This window comes from Poromitra crassiceps (assembly GCF_964638095.1).
Source record: "Poromitra crassiceps genome assembly, chromosome: 21".
Classification (NCBI taxonomy): domain Eukaryota; kingdom Metazoa; phylum Chordata; class Actinopteri; order Beryciformes; family Melamphaidae; genus Poromitra; species Poromitra crassiceps.
In genome coordinates this window covers 15,360,144-15,380,297 of record NC_139638.1, presented here as the reverse complement: position 1 = coordinate 15,380,297, position 20,154 = coordinate 15,360,144, and the positions used below count along the sequence as shown (strand labels likewise).

Here is a 20,154-nt window from a genome sequence, read left to right as displayed (position 1 = left end):
AAAAAAATCGGTATACCGGTTCGATCCGGTTTAGACGGCAATATCGAACCGGTTTTAAAATTTTCAAACCGACCCAGCCCTACACCATGCTTTTTAAATAGTCAGCCAGTATGACACATATCGCTTTTTTGCTGCATATGTGATCATCATCATCATCATCATCATCATCATCATCATCATCAGTGGATCATAGTACTTTGGTACAGGAACAAGATCCAGTCCACTGTGTCAAAGTCCACAGATGATAGCGAGGCATTTATGACTCTGTGTGAAACCTGGGCCGTTTCTCAATACCAAGAATGTGTTCTTGTTCTTGTGTTCTTGGGGAGAACGTTCTTGCTAGTCGTTCTTGGAAGAATGAACTTGCTAGGTCACAAGCACACATGACGCTGTAGGCAGTTTGAGACGATGCGTTCTTGAGGGTATTGCGCAATACCAGCGCAGAGGCCGCCTGCAGTACTACACAAATAAAAAGCTCAGCTGATTTAGATGCAGTGCAATTGTACTCTGGAGCTTTTTGCCATTTTTCGCTATAAATGGCACTTATTGAAACCTACTACCGTAAATTCCGGACTATAAGCCGCACCTTTTTTCCCGTTTTTTGGCCTTTTTTGGCCCCTGCGGCTTATATAACGGTGCGGCTTATCTATGGATTTTTTCAAAAAAAAAAAAAAAAATCTCTTTTTTTAGCACTCTTTCTAACTATAAATCCTATATAACTATAATAAGTTTTAATTCCCTCTCTTGCCCTCTTTTCACCACACTGTATGACACTGTATGACACTGTGTGCAGTGCACTGTAAAAAACAACACAGGTGGTGTTGTGTTATGTTGTTTTGTTGAAATGTTAATAAATGGGAGCTTCCTCAAACAGCCATCTCTTTCCCGACAATCCCCTCTGTGCATGAACCCTTACATATGGTAATTAAACATTAAAACACAAAAAAAAAAAAAAAAAAAAAAATACCATTAAAACACCCGCGGCTTATAGTCCGGTGCGGCTTATATAAGAAAAAAATAGTCAACTTTGCAGGTGCGGCTTATACACCGGTGCGGCTTATAGTCCGGAATTTACGGTACCCTGCTTGTAGGCATCAGAAATTAATTTAGTGATGAAATAAAACTTTAAATTGTAAAAAACTTCCCGGAGCTTATGGTGTCTTCTCTGCTGCGTTCTGCCTCCACTTATGCCGAAATGAATTCTGGGATACGTGCCTTGCCAAGTTGACAGAAGTCACCAACCAGAGCATCCTCGGTAAAGTGGGCGTGTCAAGAACACATCCGGGAATTTTAAGCGTTCTTGGCGAAATGTGAACTTTGTATTGGAACAGTACTTGGGCTGCGACTGATGACGTTTCACAGGGACACAAGAACACGCAAGAACACACAAGAACCCGTATTGAGAAACGGCCCTGGGCTAGATTCATCACTAAAATGCTGTGTAGGCAAAAAGATAATCCCACATTTCTAAAATGCAGCGGCGCATAATCGCATATACACGACCTGATTACATTTCCCTGGTTATAAATCACAAACAGCTGTGCATTTGTGTGATTTGTGTGAACAACCTTAATATCCACATTCCACACACACCACCAACTCCCACAGCTGGCAGTGGATGGATGGATTCGCTGCTGAAATACTTAGTTTTTGCCCGTTAAGTGTTTCAGTTCTCACTCTGATCTTGCCAAGAAAGCCGAAAAAGCACGAAGACTTTGCTGGCTGTGAAGTTCATCTTCAGAATCAGAATCAGAATCAGAAAGACTTTAATGATCCCAGGGGGGAAATTGGGAAGACGGATCTTTGTGGATTTATTGTCATTACAAAATGTTCTCAAATAGTAAGAAGTGATGACAACAGTTATGCCCTCATATTATTATCATGCATTATTATTATCAACCCGCACGAGAGCTGACATGAAGTCTAAATACTCTGCCAGTGTTCTCTAACTGTGCAGAAAGAATCCTTAAGTGCATCGTTACGCGCTGTCAACACAATGCAGCAGAAATACAGCAGTTTGCTATTGGCACAAATACCAGGGTTTCTCAGTTGTAATGGTTGTATTACCTCCAGTTCTGAGCAGCATTTTCAAGGACACGATAAACAACGTAGCTGAAGCACTGCATGCATGTCATATCATATTACATGAAGAAGGGAGAAAAAGTGTAAATTACATAATAATAATAATAATAATCCTGGTCTACCTATTACTGGTTTTCTGTTATATTAATGCCTGTAATACCTAAAATACACTACAAGAGTTTCCCTCTGATTTTACACAGGATTTCCAGTTGGGCTCAGTCTGTCTTTGTTGACTCTAGTCTGCAGTTGTTGTGCCAATTAGCAGCTAAATCTGTTAGTGTATTATGGGTACAGATTTCTAATCGTCAAGTGTAAACTACCTCCTGACTCCAGTCAGATGGATCCGGTCGGAGCCACAACGATTATATCAAACATGTTTGAATTTCTCTTGTAGTTTAAACTGGTTCAACGACCTGACTCAACTCAACTCAACTCACATGTGCAAACTAGGAGTGGCAATGAGCCAAAAGCAGTCAAATCGCTAGTCTTCATACAATAGGCTAGATATTTCTGATACCCAGTGTTGGGGGTAACTCATTACAAAAGTAACATATTACATGTAATATATTACTTTTAGCAGTAACTCAGTAATATAACTTACTACTTATAGGATTTCAGTAATATTATACCAGTTACTTTGTCAAGTAACTCAAGTTACAAATTGAGTTTTTTTTAATCAAAGCACATATTTAAAAAATATACAATAATTTCCTGATCAAACTGTGTGTCTTTATGCAAATAACCATAGATGACAATAACAAAGGAAAATAATAACATTTTGAATTTTGGATTGTTTACACTGACTTCAAGGCGGTTGAAATTATTTTTCAGGGATGGTTCTGGGGTGGCAATGTCATTCTGCTGCTGCTGTTGTTTTGGTGAAAGTAATGCAAAAGTAGTGTAATAAGTAACGAGTTACTCTACACAGACAGTAATATTGTAAAGTAACTTATTACTTTCAAATGAAAGTAACTAGTAATATGTAGTATATTACATTTTGAAAGTAACTTGCCCAACACTGCTGATACCAAGGCACACGTGAATGAGGGAAGCAAAGACGCTATGCCGGTTGCTCACGGTTAAGTCAGAAAGAATAAAACCGAAACCTCCCGTTACGAATTTCAAAATAAAAGTATACCATTGCAACCGTTTTGTGTGTGTGATCCGAAATACCCCAAGTACCAAAGAGGAAATAAAGAAAGACATTTGCATAGAAACCTGTTTTAAATTAACGTAATGTTGTGGCTTCGAAAAGTAAATTTGAACCTGTAGTGAGTCATGCAGTAATACACAGGCTGTTAAGCACAGTGGGGAATGTCTTCTTTAACATGTCCACACGTACATTTTGTCAACATGGCCAGTTGAGAAAGAACAACCCTGAAGAGACAGTGAGCAGAGTGACTGTGCCTACTGACTTCTCCACTCCTTATCCCTGCAGCCATGAAGCAAGATCAGTGTGTCAGGCAGCTACTGTGACTCTGGACTTAACCCTGGCAGCTCAGTCTCATGATAGTACAGTGGGTACAGGGCCATGGTAACTTACTGAACCTGCTTCTGAGCAGGTTGTGCTCAGGCTGTCAGACCAAAATACGCTATCCACCTTATTTTTGAATGCCCCACTGTAAAAAATAATTGTGGGTACAAGGTCCAGTTTAACGTGAGTTATTGTTGCAGCTTGCCATTTCCTTTGTTATACTCGGCTGCCCGAATTATAAACCGGAAACTGGAGTACGTTATAAAAGTTATAAATATAGTCACGTTATAAACAACTAACCAACGCTGGGGGTCCGTATGGAAACAGTGTTACTCGAAATGGTTAAAAGTTAAATCAATTTGGTCATTCAGTGGCGTTTTACTGCCATGTAAAGTAACTATTACGCTAGCCGCTAGCATTAGCAACAGTAGCCGACTACCAGTGTTGGGGGTAACTCATTACAAAAGTAACATATTACATGTAATATATTACTTTTAGCAGTAACTCAGTAATATAACTTATTACTTATAGGATTTCAGTAATATTATACCAGTTACTTTGTCAAGTAACTCAAGTTACAAATTGAGTTACATTTGATTAAATCAAAGCACATATTTAAAAAAGATACAATCATTTCCTAATCAAACTGTGTGTTTTTATGCAAATAACCACTATAGATGACAATAACAAAGGAAAAGAATAACATTTAGAATTTTGGATTGTTTACACTGACTTCAAGGCGGTTGAAATTATTTTTCGGGATGGTTCCGGGGCGGCGATGTCATTCTGCTGCTGCTGTTGTTTTGGTACAAAGTAATGCAAAAGTAGTGTAATAACTAACGAGTTACTCCACACAGAAAGTAATATTGTAAAGTAACTTATTACTTTCAAACGAATGTAACTGTAGTCTATTACATTTTGAAAGTAACTTGCCCAACACTGCCGACTACCCACAATGCATTACGTTATCCCAGCACCCGAACGACACGGCTGTAGAGCAGAATGGCTCTGCTGTAAAATCCTCCTCATAGACGTTTTTTTGGTCAAGTTAAAACCATAGACTGTAAAACAGTCTATTACACCGGAAGCGGAAGAAGCACCCATCAGAGATCATGGCAGCTAGAAATAAGGTGGATATAACCAGCCAACTAAAGCTTGACTCCTCACCAGCCAACTAAAGCTTGACTCCTCACCAGCCAACTAAAGCTTGACTCCTCACCGGCCAACTAAAGCTTGACTCCTCACCGGCCAACTAAAGCTTGACTAAAGCTTGACTCCTCACCAGCCAACTAAAGCTTGACTCCTTACCAGCCAACTAAAGCTTGACTCCTCACCAGCCAACTAAAGCTTGACTCCTCACCAGCCAACTAAAGCTTGACTCCTCACCAGCCAACTAAAGCTTGACTCCTCACCGGCCAACTAAAGCTTGACTAAAGCTTGACTCCTCACCAGCCAACTAAAGCTTGACTCCTTACCAGCCAACTAAAGCTTGACTCCTCACCAGCCAACTAAAGCTTGACTCCTCACCAGCCAACTAAAGCTTGACTCCTCACCAGCCAACTAAAGCTTGACTCCTCACCAGCCAACTAAAGCTTGACTCCTCACCGGCCAACTAAAGCTTGACTCCTCACCGGCCAACTAAAGCTTGACTCCTCACCGGCCAACTAAAGCTTGACTCCTCACCAGCCAACTAAAGCTTGACTCCTCACCAGCCAACTAAAGCTTGACTCCTCACCGGCCAACTCTGGAACATTGGCATCATCAGTCTTAGAGGAACAAGTGGACCTGCGTGTACAGATAGAAAGACATGGGACTCCTCTGTGTCCCTGAGAGATGTATTACATCATCATGTCTATATGGTGTTGGCAATGCAAAGAACTGCAGCAAACACGCACTTTACTTTGCTATGGGCCTTTTTTTGCAGGAGCCATTTTGTGTCTCAAAGGCAGGGTAAACACAGGTGCAACCAAAACATTAATGAGGGCCCCAGCACTGGAACACCTAAATGGATTGGAAGTTGGAAACCCTCATGAATGTTTTGGTTGCACCGGCGTTTACCCTGCCTTTTAGACACAGAATGTGTGAAAAAGGCCCATTGACGCGTTGGAGTTGGAGCTGATGGATTGTAGGTCGGATAATAATATTATGAATAATGATATGATCGTGGAGAGTATCTGCTTCTGTGGATATGTTGCATGTGATTGGCTATTTCTTTCTGGGGGTATTCTTTCTATTCACCTTATTCACCACGCCCACTTTTTCTCTCTTCCGCGTTCAACGCAAACGTATTTGTTCTTCCGGTTCAGCGCTAGTTGCCTTCTGTGGCTAATATTAGCCGCTAGTTAGTTATGTTATATGGCAGTAAAATGCCACTGAATGACCAAATTTGATTGATATAACTTTTAACCATTTCGAGTAACACTGTTTCCATACGGATCACCAGCGTTAGTTTGTTGTTTATAACGTGGCTATATTCATAACGTTTCTATCTCGGATGCGATATTTCGAATCGCACATAGGTTACGGCTGGCGCAACCTATGTGGGTTTCAGGACGCAACAGCCTCGACTCCACTAATGTCATCTTTAGAGCACAATATTCCTGGAATGCAAGTTTAACTAAACAGTTACATGTCCTCTGCATTCTACTTAAAATTAAGATATTACGGGTTGTTTTATTTTGTATTTTATATGTATGTATACATATTGGCCAAGATATGTTACTTTATGGGGGAGTAATTTTGCCACTTTAGGAGGGGAGTGTGCCTGCGGGGTTTTTGGCAAGTCAAAACGGAAATACTATTACGAAATGACGTAATGCGGAAGCGTCCATGTGTGGGCAAAGAATAAGGTGAATACCCCACCTCTTTTATGTCAACACAGCTGGATTGAAAGAGTACACAGCTATGTTGAACTTGACTATGTTGAACCTCCTTTGTGAAACAGGCGCCTGACTGTGTGATGTGATTGGCTGTGCTTTGACATCTGCTTCCCCCCCTCGTCACCTCAGGTGGTGGAGAACTGCCCTGTGACCGGGATCCAGGTGAGCACGGACGACCTCGGGGTGAAGAGGGTCAAGGCAGTAGAGACCGTCCATGGGACCATCGAGACGCCTTGTGTGGTTAACTGTGCAGGTCAGATTCAGATCAGAACGTCAGCAAACTATTTATACCAAAAGCCTCAAAACAGATCAGATCAGAGATAAACATTAGTGTGTGTGTGTAATTCAGTGTGTCTGTGTGTTACTTGCAGGTGTGTAGATTAGTGTGTGTGTGTGTGTGTGTGTGTGTGTGTGTGTGTGTGTGTGTAATTCAGTGTGTCTGTGTGTTACTTGCAGGTGTGTAGATTTGAGTGTGTGTGTGTGTGTGTGTGTGTGTGTGTGTGTGTGTGTGTGAGCGTGTGTAATTCTGTGTCTGTGTGTTACTTGCAGGTGTGTGGGCCACCAAGCTGGGGGACATGGCAGGAGTGAAGGTTCCTCTGGTTGCGATGCACCATGCCTACGTAGTGACAGAGAGAATCGAAGGCATACAGGTAGGACCGCCCCCTTCCTTATAGGACCGCCCCCTTCCTTATAGGACCGCCCCTTCCTTACACCTCTGCTTAACAGCTTAGATGGGATAAAGATGTTCAATTTTACCAAGAAGTACTGGAGTGAAATGAAATGTTTTGCCACAACATTCTGCAGCCATTGTTGGCATACTGCCAATTGGCCGATATGATTTTCTTATTTTGCCTTTTTTTGTGTGTGTGCATATTTTCCTGGAAAGTAAGTCCATACCCTGGTCCATACATAACTTTGATTTTACACACAGCTTTAAATACTTTTTATTCTTTTTCCTCTTGTGCTCTCAAAATTGTTCTCGTTTGATACTTGGATTGGAAGACTAAATGATGTATCTTATGTGTTTTTTGCAATATGCCAGGAGTAGAGGAGAGGAGAGGAGAGGAGAGGAGAGGAGGAGAGGAGGAGAGGAGGAGAAGAGGAGAGGAGTAGAGGAGAGGAGAGGAGAGGAGGAGAGTAGAGGAGAGGAGGAGAGGAGAGGAGGAGAGGAGAGGAGAGGAGAGGAGAGGAGGAGAGGAGAGGAGGAGAAGAGGAGAGGAGGGGAGGGGAGGAGGGGAGGAGAGGAGGAGAGGAGAGGAGAGGAGGAGAGGAGGAGAGGAGGAGAGGAGGAGAGGAGAGGAGAGGAGAGGAGAGAGGAGAGGAGAGCAGAGGAGGAGAGGAGAGGAGAGGAGAGGAGGAGAGGAGGAGAGGAGAGGAGAGGAGAGGAGGAGAGGAGGAGAGGAGAGGAGTAGAGGGTGCTTTGCTCATTGACATTGGCATTTTGGATCCTTTCCAGGGCAATTTCATCAAATGTTGGGAAATACTTAGACCAATCAGTGACTCTTATCCAAGCATATTTTATTTCTAAAAGTTCATAAACAAAAACAAAAAAAATCCAGAGCATTAGAGGGTCAGCAACTGTTTCTAATGTCATTTTGATCTGTTTCTAGTTGTGACTCAGCGGGTGGTTTGCGTATTAAACAATGTTCCATGTTCTTAAGTTAATGTTAGCTAGTGAACGAGCTAGCCAGCGATGGGGCATTTAAAAGCCCCCATCCTCACAATTCCAAGGGCAATTTTAGATTTTTTTTAGGGGCATTTTGCCCTGAGCCCCTGTTAATTCCCTACCCTACCATGTAATACTGTCTGTATAGTAGCTATATGTGACCATCAGGGGGCACTGTGACACCACAAACTTCAGCCTATCATTGTCCGGCCCACTGCGCGTGTTGGGATGCTGACGCTGTGTGTGTGTGTGTGTGTGTGTGTGTGTGTGTGTGTGTGTGTGTGTGTGTGTGTGTGTGTGTGTGTGTGTGTGTGTGTGTGTGTGTGTGTGTGTGTGTGTGTGTGTGTGTGTGTGTGTGTGTGTGTGTGTGTGTGTGTGTGTGTGTGTGTGTGTGTGTGTGTGTGTGTGTGTGTGTGTGTGTGAGAGAGAGAGAGAGAGTGTGTTTGAATCCATTAATGTTGGTGTTGGTGTGTGTGTGTGTGTATGGGGGTGACCTCTGTGTGTCTGCATTATACATGTCTGACATACTTGATATGGAAACTCTGTGTTCTCATGCCTGTGTTTGATTGGGTTTTCTGGACACGCTCTGTAGAGTGTACGCACTGTCAAAGCTGCCCTGTCTTACTCTATTTCAGAGCAGCTTAACCAGCATTACTGCTATACACACACACACACGCACACACACACACACACACACACACACACACACACACACACACACACACACACACACACACACACACACACACACACACACACACACACACACACACACACACACACACACACAGCCACACAGCCACACAGCCACACACACACACACAGAGCCACACACAGCCACACACAGCCACACTGAGACAGGGAGAGGGAGAGAGTGTATTTAAGAGCCGTGCTCTGTATTGATCTGTTATGCAGACACCTGCCACACGGAGCAGCGCGCTCCCTCCCAGACTGTAGTCGGCACAGAACAGAACAGAGAGAGCAGTTTGGCTTTTATTATGTGAAGCGAGCAGCGTTCAACATGTCAGCTTGTTCACTGCTGTTTGGATTTGGCCCCAGAGAGCCGTCTGGCCCCCCGAGATGAAATGAATACAAATCACACAACAGGGTCTGAGCGTAACCGCTTAACGCTTAACGCTTTCACGCTGTTGTGAGCGGACAAAACCTTTCTCTTCACTGATTTGATGGTATGTCAGTTACACTTAAAGCTATGCTACGCTTTGATGTGTTATGTCACGGTCATGTGTCACACACGCTGTAAAACACACAGGAACATGGCATTGTTGTTATGACATGACTTAGGTCTTATTGCATTCTTTATACATATGCCCCTGGGTTATTGAGCTGTGTGTCTACCACAGTTTGAAGGTACCAAAAGTCAACTGCTTTTCTAAAATCATATAGGAGCACTCAATGGCACAGGAATATTAGATGAAGATATTTATTTATTTATTTATTTATTTATTTATTTATTTATTTTATTTTATTTTATTTTATTTTATTTTATTTTATTTTATTTTATTTCATTTTATTTCATTTTATTTCATTTTATTTATTTTATTTATTTTATTTATGTATTTATTTATCTGGAATTCAAGTGCCCTGAATCATCAGGAGGTGTCCAGCATTGCTAGTTTCCTTCTGCTTCAGCTGAGTTTTCTTCATCTTCTTGATGGTCTTGCTTGTGGTTGTCTGTGACACTTCCTTACATAACTGATCTCTCTCTATTTGGAGGTTTTCCCTCGTAGGCGTTAGTTTGGCATATTTACAAATTGGCCTCATGCAAAAAGACATTTTCCTCCGTCTTGTGTTTGAAGAAGGCCGACCTTGCACTTGGCTGCCGTGACAGAATGTGTCAAAGCTTTTTCCTTTTGATAATTTAATGTTTCCACTTTAATTGTGTCTCTTTGCAGAACATGCCAAACGTCAGGGACCACGATGCATCGGTGTACTTGCGCCTCCAAGGTGACGCCCTCTCTGTGGGCGGTTATGAACAGAACCCCGTCTTCTGGGATGAGGTAACCTCAAATCATCTTTGTATTCTGTAATATCTGTAATAATATCTCAATCTTATTCTCTGGTGTTTGCTCTGGGATGAGGTCAAGTCAAGTATAAATCAACTTTTATTTCAATCTGTTTTTCTCTCACTTGTCTTCATTACTTGGCGCTCTCTTGACTCGGAGGTCAGACAATATTCATTATTCAGTATTATTCAGTATTCAACGGTTGTCAAAAAATCGTGTGGGTGTTTGTGTGTTCTCGGTAATAATCTAATTTCTAAATATTCGAATGAATTCTTCTTCTAATTGTTATAATTATTTTTGTCCTACATCTCTGGGCAAACTAGCTCAAACTGTGTTAACAGTCACTCCCCTAGGGCCATATGATTTCCACAAATCTGAATCATGGATTTTGGTAATAAAAGTGGAATCAACTGTGATCATGATGGAATATTTGCAGAATGTTCCATAATTTGTCTGAAATTGTTAAAAATAGGCCTAATGATCAAAATCAAAGTAGAACTAATGATTGTGGACTCTCCTTTACACACTTCTCTCTCTAGGACTTTTGGTTATATTTTTGTGTGCGTAATGACAAATTGACGTCTTGATTGAGAAACACTGAACATAATGACACACGGCACCAAAGACAACAGGACTTCACAGGTCATGAAATAGACAGGAGGCTGTACATCCTGACCTACAGTCACTAGAGGAGGTGTGCAGTACTGTGTGTGCCCTGTAGTGTATTGAGGCAGTATACCCTCATGGAAAAAGTACGACTGAATCACTGGTAGTACATAGTATACTGTGTAAATATTTTTCCTTTTCAAATTTGAATATTCTATTGAGGTTTTCCACGAATATTCGACTGTCTGCCATGACATCATCATGACGTAAAAATATAAAATAATAATAAAGTGATTCACCGGAATAATAATAATAGTCTTTTTGTTCAATCAACTTTCTTTAATGAATATAATTGCAGTGAAAACCCTGTACTAATTGTACAAATCACTGACTTAAGTGTTGCATTACTGCCACTTACTGGATTGTTAAAGCTAACATAGTAATCATTTAAGGCAGGGGTCAACCTTCAACTTTTTCAGCCCAAGGACTCCTTGGTTTATAGAGAAACAGAACAGGGCAATCACCCCCCTATGATGAAAAAGAAGTGTGGCATTTTAAGCGAGGGATATATACTGTATAATATAATATATTTATAATATATGATCACATTTATATTCCAGCGCACACCACGATTGCTTCATCAATTCGCTTTGTAAATCATTTTTGTCAAAAGTGGCTTATTACTGCCTATTCATGCTTGGCGTTTACTCAAAATTATTATTTAAAAAAAGTTATCTGGGAGGTCATTTCACATCATCCACAGACGGTACAGCAAAACTGCTCCAAACTATTCAGATGGCTCCATGCTGTTGTCGAGAGTGATGCTGCTGGTTGTATGGTGATCGTAACAGAGATGACTAGATCTTAGGTTCTTTGAAGTTTTGAGGTGGAATACAGCGATTCTGAACTGGACTCTTAAGAGGGCTGGTTGAGCCAGATCACTGATCTTCTGTAAAAGCTGTTGAAGATAGAGACAACGTTATCATGCCAAAGAACCACTGAATTTTCCTCAAGTACATTTGCTCAAGACACGAGTGTTTTGCAGGACACCAATGGTATCTTATCTGCTGCTCGTCTGTCTACGGATATCCTTTCTCAGTGGCAGAGTTGGCACTTTCTACAGAGGATGTCTGAGTGCTCTTTTGTTCCCTTTGTGCAGCTGATGACTGCTTAGATGTTTTGGAATAGATGGAGAGGAGAGAGAAGAGAAGAGCTGCAGAGAGGAGAATGAACAGGAACGCTTACCGAGTGAAGACGAGCACGATCAATGTCTTTGGAGGGATTGAGTGAAGTACAGTGTCGAGGACGAAGAGGATGGATCTTTAGATCAGAGGTTCTCAAATGGTTTTCAGCCAAGGAGCCCTTACTTACAAGATAGAAAATATACCGGGGACCCGCTCATTCTGATTTGTGATTTTGGGCTAAGCTTAATTGTTTCCACGGTAACGTGTTTTGACATTTAAATTGATAGGTTTGTTAGATTAGAATTTAATCCATGAGCCATTTTAGATTTAAAGCATACAATATTTTCGTTGAACTATGAAGCTTTTGCACACAAAAACGTTTTTTGCGGACCCCCTGGCAAAGTGCCACGGACCACCATTTGAGAACCACTGCCTTAGATAGTCAAGTTGAGTTTGAGCCATTTGGTCCCATCAGGAGTGAGAAGAGTCTTGTTAGAGTGGATGATGGAGCAGCTTGATTTGGATATGAGCATCATCACAGGCAGCCAGTGGAGGCATGTAGGAGGACAACAGGGTGGTCAGCGCTGCACTGCGTGAGTTGTAGGTGTTGATGAGGACATTTTTGGAAAGCTGGCAAGCGGAGAGTTTCAGTGATCCAGATGGGAGCAAATTAAAGACAGTAGTGTTTGGCCAGTCCCGCTGGTCTCGTCGGTAGTGTTTGGCCAGTCCCGCTGGTCTCGTCGGTAGTGATTGGCCAGTCCCCCTGGTCTCGTCGGTAGTGATTGGCCAGTCCCGCTGGTCTCGTCGGTAGTGATTGGCCAGTCCCGCTGGTCTCGTCGGTAGTGATTGGCCAGTCCCGCTGGTCTCGTCGGTAGTGATTGGCCAGTCCCGCTGGTCTCGTTGGTAGTGATTGGCCAGTCCCCCTGGTCTCGTCGGTAGTGATTGGCCAGTCCCGCTGGTCTCGTTGGTAGTGATTGGCCAGTCCCCCTGGTCTCGTCGGTAGTGATTGGCCAGTCCCGCTGGTCTCGTCGGTAGTGATTGGCCAGTCCCCCTGGTCTCGTCGGTAGTGATTGGCCAGTCCCGCTGGTCTCGTCGGTAGTGATTGGCCAGTCCCGCTGGTCTCGTCGGTAGTGATTGGCCAGTCCCCCTGGTCTCGTCGGTAGTGATTGGCCAGTCCCCCTGGTCTCGTCGGTAGTGATTGGCCAGTCCCCCTGGTCTCGTCGGTAGTGATTGGCCAGTCCCGCTGGTCTCGTCGGTAGTGATTGGCCAGTCCCGCTGGTCTCGTCGGTAGTGATTGGCCAGTCCCCCTGGTCTCGTCGGTAGTGATTGGCCAGTCCCCCTGGTCTCGTCGGTAGTGATTGGCCAGTCCCCCTGGTCTCGTCGGTAGTGATTGGCCAGTCCCCCTGGTCTCGTCGGTAGTGATTGGCCAGTCCCCCTGGTCTCGTCGGTAGTGATTGGCCAGTCCCGCTGGTCTCGTCGTCGGTAGTGATGGAGGGGTCGTAAACGGGGCAGGTTCTGTCAGGAGGAAAGTGCTGATCAGTTTGGCTGACATTGAGTTTGAGACGTTGCTGACGTCGGTGGGCCAGCGTCTAATATCCAACATGTCTTGTAGTGCTCATGCTCTTGTAGTACAGATCGCTTTTGTTGGAAAAAAGAACAAAACAAGGTGCCAAAGCCAGCATTAAGTAAGGGATAATGTATACTGAGCCGGTGATTACGTAAAGGATAATGTATACTGAGCCGGTGATTACGTAAGGGATAATGTATACTGAGCCGGTGATTACATAAGGGATAATGTATAGACCAAATCAGCGGGATGTTTACATTTACTTCCGGGTACCCCTGAGGTCCACACATTATAATGGCGGTGGACGGCACAAACTGACATGTTGAAGACAAAAACAGACAAAGAAGACAAAAATGGTTCGTCCATGTTGTGTTGTTGTTTAATATCATTCATAACAACACTTTCACTAACGTTAGTGGAGACCAGACTAGCTTATTTACCTGTTGGACCAGACCAGAGTAGACTTGAAGCTAAATTAAATTGACCTGGCGTCAGTAGCTCTGTCTGTACCAGGCTCTTTCTCGCCGAGAAGAGCCTGGTGACGCGAGGTTACTCTGTCTGTAACGTAAAAAAACAGCGAGTTTGACAGACAAACAAACTTTATTAGCTAGCTAACACTACATAAAACAAACACAGAAGAAAGGCTAGATACGTCGGACAAGCATGTTTACCAACCGTTTAACCATTTAAATTGAAAGTAGTCGGCCGAAAACAACGAGAGGGTTTGACAGCATTTATATGACAACACGCACATTTAAACCTGCCGCCTTTCCCAAGTGGTACCCGGAAGTAAATTTGTTTACATGGTGACGTCACGGTGATTTGGTCTATACTGAGCCGGTGATTACGTAAGGGATAATGTATACTGAGCCGGTGATTACGTAAGGGATAATGTATACTGAGCCGGTGATTACTGTGGAAATAATGACCCACAGGTGCAAGATTGAGGCCGACGCGCAGCGGAGGGCTTAATCATTCACCTGAAGGCCTACAACTAAATCATTCAATAATCTGACAAAAATAATTATTCAAATAGATTTTTTAATAGCGTTTTCAACACAAAGCGGTTTCATTCGTAATTGGCACACAAGACACCACAGCTGCAACTGGTTGGCCTAATTAGTAGTGTCTGCGGACAAAATGCTCTTATCAACTGATTAATCCAGGTGTGGCAGAGCGGTTGTCGAGAAATAATGACCGGTGAATCTTGTTGATTGACCAATCAGAATCGAGTATTCAAGAGAGCCGTGTTCTAACACACGTTAACTTATCACCATCTGATAGGACAGCAACGTGATGAGAAAAGTCCTCACACACAATACTGCTTTTAAAGTCGACCTGAACCCGTTGGTCACGTGCGTCGCAGTCCGTTTCAGACTGAAAACATAACTTGTCTGAGATGACAGGTTGAGAGGCGGGTCATAGTAATATGTCGTTGATTTTATTTGACAATTCTGGGGACTGGTTTGGGCTTTAGCCAATCCTGACATGTTCCGCCTCCAAATCGAGTGGGATTCAGCGTGTTGTGGCGCTCCCCTCGGGAAGAGCCTGTTGACACGAGGTTTAGTGGCTGAGTGGAGCTCAGCGAGCCGCAGGCAGCCAGCTGCCTTCGTGTTGCCGAGCGGAGAGTGCAGCACGTCGGCCTGGAATCTCCGAAGTGCGACCCCTGACAACCAGCAGACTCTCAAGCGCGCGCCATTATCACTGCTGTAAATACGATATTCCTGGAATGCGCATTTAACGAGCCAGTTACATTTCTTTGCATTCTTAGACATTACCGTTTTTGTTTTTTGTTCATGTTTCTAACAATTGGCCAAGTTAGTTAGTTTATGGGATAGGAATTCTGCCAGATGACAGGCACTAGGCGCCATTTTCTCTTTCTTTTGGAAGAGAAAATGATCCTGAAATGAAGATTTGATTGACAGCTGCCATGTCGTGATATGATTGGTTGAAATGGGGTAGAAATTTGATAGTACTAGGTGACGTCAGCAAACTGTAGATTACTGTTATCATCAATGAAATCTTGAAAAAGTGTGAAAAACTAAAGGAATTAGATTTTTGTGATTTTTGTTTGCATACATTATTAAATAGGTGTATTTGAACTAAAAGAAAAGAAAAGTCGTTTTTGGATTCAGCTCAACTTTAAGATTGGAGGATAAAGTGTGTGTGTGTGTGTGTGTGTGTGTGTGTGTGTGTGTGTGTGTGTGTGTGTGTGTGTGTGTGTGTGTGTGTGTGTGTGTGTGTGTGTGTGTGTGTGTGTGTGTGTGTGTGTGTGTGTTGTTTCCCAGGTGTCTGATAAGTTTGCGTTCAGCCTGTTTGACCTGGACTGGGATGTATTCATGCAGCATATTGAAGGAGCCATGAACAGAGTTCCTGTTTTGGAGCAGATTGGCATCAAGTCTACTGTCTGTGGACCAGGTACACACACACACACACACACACACACACGCACACACACACACACACACACACACATAAGAGAAAAAAGTATCTCTGTAACTCCTTTTGGACACATTTTTAATAGCCTTATGAATAACGTCAAGGAAAAAAAGCGACTTTCACTTCTTAAATTGACATTTTCTCATTTAAAAGTCAAATGTGTTTGTCTGTGAAACACACTCTTTATTCATCACTAAGGCACTGCACACACTCATGAATAGCTAAACCAGCGGGACTCCAACTTTGTTTTATTGAAGGTCCACTTTAACACAATTTAACACAAGTTCCAACGTCCAGAACAATGCCAGTAAAGTGCCCCCACACAAATCAATGTCCATCACTTGTCCATAACATCATTTAAACATCACTTTGAAGTCAACAACACATTCGATACTACAGTACAGTGGGTTGAATCAGCCTATACAGTAGCTCTGCCTGCACAACGGCACAATGCTCATTGTGTGGGAAGTCCAGGTTCACATCACATTCACAGCGCTAACGTGTTTGTTGTTGCCAGGCAACCAAACAAAGTCGCGCTGAGTTGTTGACTTAAGTAAATGCACGTTCAATCACACAACACCTACTAACGCACTAATGTTGCACAAAGGTCCAGTCTGGATTGATTTGTAGTTGGGTTCGGTAGTTTAGTCGGTAGTTTTCTGTCCTAAACTAATTTGCTGTGTGTCATGTTTGTTGAGGATGTCTTGTTATTACCTTGTGTCTCTTGAGTTCTCATCCGTGCAAAAGGGTCTGAAGTACCGTAAATTCCGGACTATAAGCCGCACCGGTGTATAAGCCGCACCTGCAAAGTTGACTATTTTTCTCTTATATAAGCCGCACCGGACTATAAGCCGCGGGTGTTTTAGTGGTATTTTTTTTTTTTTTTTATTGTGTTTTAATGTTTAATTACCATATGTAAGGGTTCATGCACAGAGGGGATTGTCGGGAAAGAGATGGCTGTTTGAGGAAGCTCCCATTTATTAACATTTCAACAAAACAACATAACACAACACCACCTGTGTTGTTTTTTACAGTGCACACAGTGTCATACAGTGTCATACAGTGTGGTGAAAAGAGGGCAAGAGAGGAAATTAAAACTTATTATAGTTATATAGGATTTATAGTTAGAAAGAGTGCTAAAAAAGAGAGATTTTTTTTTTTTTTTTTTGAAAAAATCCATAGATAAGCCGCACCGTTATATAAGCCGCAGGGGCCAAAAAAGGCCAAAAAACGGGAAAAAAGGTGCGGCTTATAGTCCGGAATTTACGGTAACTGTGTTGTTGTGCTGTGAACTGAGTTGCAGTGTCGGATTGGATTTTTCATCATCATCATCATCACACTGTGTGATTCAGTTCTCTTTGGAGATTCAAAAATAATTCTGAGCTCTACAAAAAAGAAAAGAGAAAAAGTGACAGCCCTCATACAGACACACACGCACGCACACACACACACACACGCACGCACGCACGCACACACACACACACACACACACACACACACACACACACACACACACACTAGGGCTGTCACTTTTTCCCAAAATAAAGTACGAACGAACTTTAATTGCCCGCAAAATGTTCGAATATATTCGAAGTTTTTTGGTTAATTAAAAAAAAAAAAAGTTGGCTGCATCCAACTCGAGACAACTTTTTCAGACCCTGGAGACAATCTTTCTCAGAGGAGACTAACGTGACAAATCTGGAGACTTTTTCTGACATGGGATTAACATTACCAGCAAGCAGCAGTTGGTTAATTTTGGTTAATTAAAAAATAATAATAATAATAATCGAACAGGTCAATTATACATTCGAACATGCCCTCCTCCCCCACATTCGAAGTTAAATTCGAATTTCGAATAAAAAGTGACAGCCCTAACACACACACACACACACACACACACACACACACACACACACACAGATACACTTTCACGCATATGAACACACCTGTAGCTGACTCCCTGCAGCGTGCGGAGCATCCCCCCGCCTGTAGATGGCGACCTGCAGTGTGCGGAGCGTTTGGTTGGTTGGTGTTGTTGTGTTGACATGATTGGCCTGCTCAGCACACCATGCACAGTGTTGGATGTAGATAGCAGGCTGCTGAGCTCTTTACCATTGGCAGAGAGAGGGAGAGAGGCGGGTGGATGGAGCTTGGTTCTCACATCTCACCATGTCGTAGATGTTGCTAGCTGTATGTGTGTTTTTCTTTGTTTTTCTATGTCAGTCATCACAAAATGTCCTCACAAGGATAGAAAGAAGAGGGGGAATCCTCCAAAGTAGGGACATATTTTGCTCCTCACTTCTAGAAGGGGCTAATTTATGGCAAAGACTGGGGTTTAGGGTTAAGGTTATAATTAAGATTAGGCTTAGTTTATGGTAAGGGTTTGATGTATTTATGGATCAAAAACAACAAACCGAAAAATACACTGGATAACACGTTAAAGTATAACATAAAACAAACATAAAGAACTAAACAAAAACACAAAACACATCAGCACAATTTAGAAATAAGCATGAACTCCCACATGAGGAAAAAACAAGGACTAACTCAACTAAAAATAGCAATATCATATCCAACAATAAAGAAACCACTATAGCTAAAAAATCAATCTTTTAAATAATCTTTTAATAATAACAACACAGCCAAGCCTTCCACTCTCGATTCCACTCTACTAGCATTAAACATTATGTCATATACTCCATATTTTGTCCTAGAAACTGTGTTAGAAATGATAGATTATCCATGCCATTATAATATATTTCTTGAATATGATCTAGGAACAGAGAACTGCCATCTGAAGATGTTCATCATGTATCAAGCATCATATCATTTTCTTACAGCTTAATAGAGCTCCTGTTTTCCGTGGGTTTTAGTCTCGTCATCAGTTTATAACAAAAAACAAAGACTTTTCATGACTCAGCTGTTTTCCAGGATAAGAGAGACAGAATGTTCAATCTTTGCCTTGTCACCTGACACTTTGGATGTGCGGACTTGGAACTTGTTTGCAGGAAATATTAAATCTACGGAAAGACATCTCTGTCTCTTTTATGGAAGAAAGAACTTCCATCACATAAACCATGCCTAGTGGACACATCTTGTTATTGGGGGACAATATATGTCTCGAGCGTCCTGGCATGTGAGGTGACAATGTCTCTTTCACATTGAGCAGCTGCACATCAACGTTGTCTCCTCTGTCCCCTTTAGAGTCCTTCACAGCAGACCATAAGCCACTGATGGGAGAAGCTCCAGAGGTCAGAGGGTTCTTCCTGGGCTGCGGCTTCAACAGCGCTGGTAAGTGGTGCAGAGATGGAGACATGATGAGAGGAAGAATGGGAGGTGTGTCAAGTGATGCAGAGAATAGGGTACCACAGTGATGAGCCTGGAAGACCTGGATGTTTTAGCACTTCCGCTCAATGGGATTTTTACTATGGGGAGTTTGGTGAAATGCTTGAAATAAGGTCGGTGGTGAAGATAATCTTCACAAGGTGGATCACCTGGTAGAACTTAATCCTTCACGTGGCCGACCCGGGATCGAATCAGACTCGGTGTCCTTTGCCACAAGTCACCCCCACTCTCTCCCCACCTTTCCTGTCTACCTACTGTCCAATACAATAAATGCAAAAAAAGAAATATGCCCTCAAAGATAATCTTCACAAATGAGGACCACTTTTATGATTCAGAAAACACTTAAATCTGATCAAGTCCAAGTCCAGTCAACAGGTTCAATTGAATCAGAGGACATAAACGGACAAAACACATATCATATCGTCTCACAATATTTCTTCGACTTTTTTCGGGTATAGTGATGCTTAACAGAATTTATGTTTTTTCCCTATTACCAACCACACCAAGAAAAACAAATAAATGTTCCAGTATTTCATGGTTTACGTAAGTGTCATTGACATCAGTATATTTTAATACTTTATGGCAGCCATTCTCAACCTGGGCCGCAAAAGGTATTGCAAGTGGGCTGCCAAATCATTTGCAAAACATTACGATCTTCGACTTTGTGATTTTTTTTATTATTATTATTATTTATGAGAATGCATTTCTCCATTGTTGAATGATACATTATTTATTTTGTAATCCATAATTAATTATCCCCCTCACTTTGACTATGATTTCTGTGTGGTGCTGATGGACAGCTCCTTTTATGGTTCATTAAAATAAGAAGTGGTCTGAGAACACATGATTAAAATAAGAAGTGGTCTGAGAACACATGATTATTTGGCC

At 42.3% G+C, this 20,154-nt stretch overlaps 1 protein-coding gene across 1 annotated transcript in view; it reads left to right on the top strand.

The window, feature by feature from the left end:
- The window catches only part of dbh (dopamine beta-hydroxylase (dopamine beta-monooxygenase)), a gene marked incomplete at its 3' end in the record, with an annotated part of 67,416 nt that overhangs the window by 9,562 nt on the left and 37,700 nt on the right, over positions 1-20,154 (top strand). Inside the window, exons 6-10 of the mRNA XM_083657338.1 lie at positions 6,565-6,688; positions 6,985-7,085; positions 10,015-10,119; positions 15,771-15,900; positions 19,126-19,212. Of these exons, the coding sequence (XP_083513464.1) occupies positions 6,565-6,688; positions 6,985-7,085; positions 10,015-10,119; positions 15,771-15,900; positions 19,126-19,212 (547 nt within the window). The remainder of the gene's footprint in view (positions 1-6,564; positions 6,689-6,984; positions 7,086-10,014; positions 10,120-15,770; positions 15,901-19,125; positions 19,213-20,154) is intronic.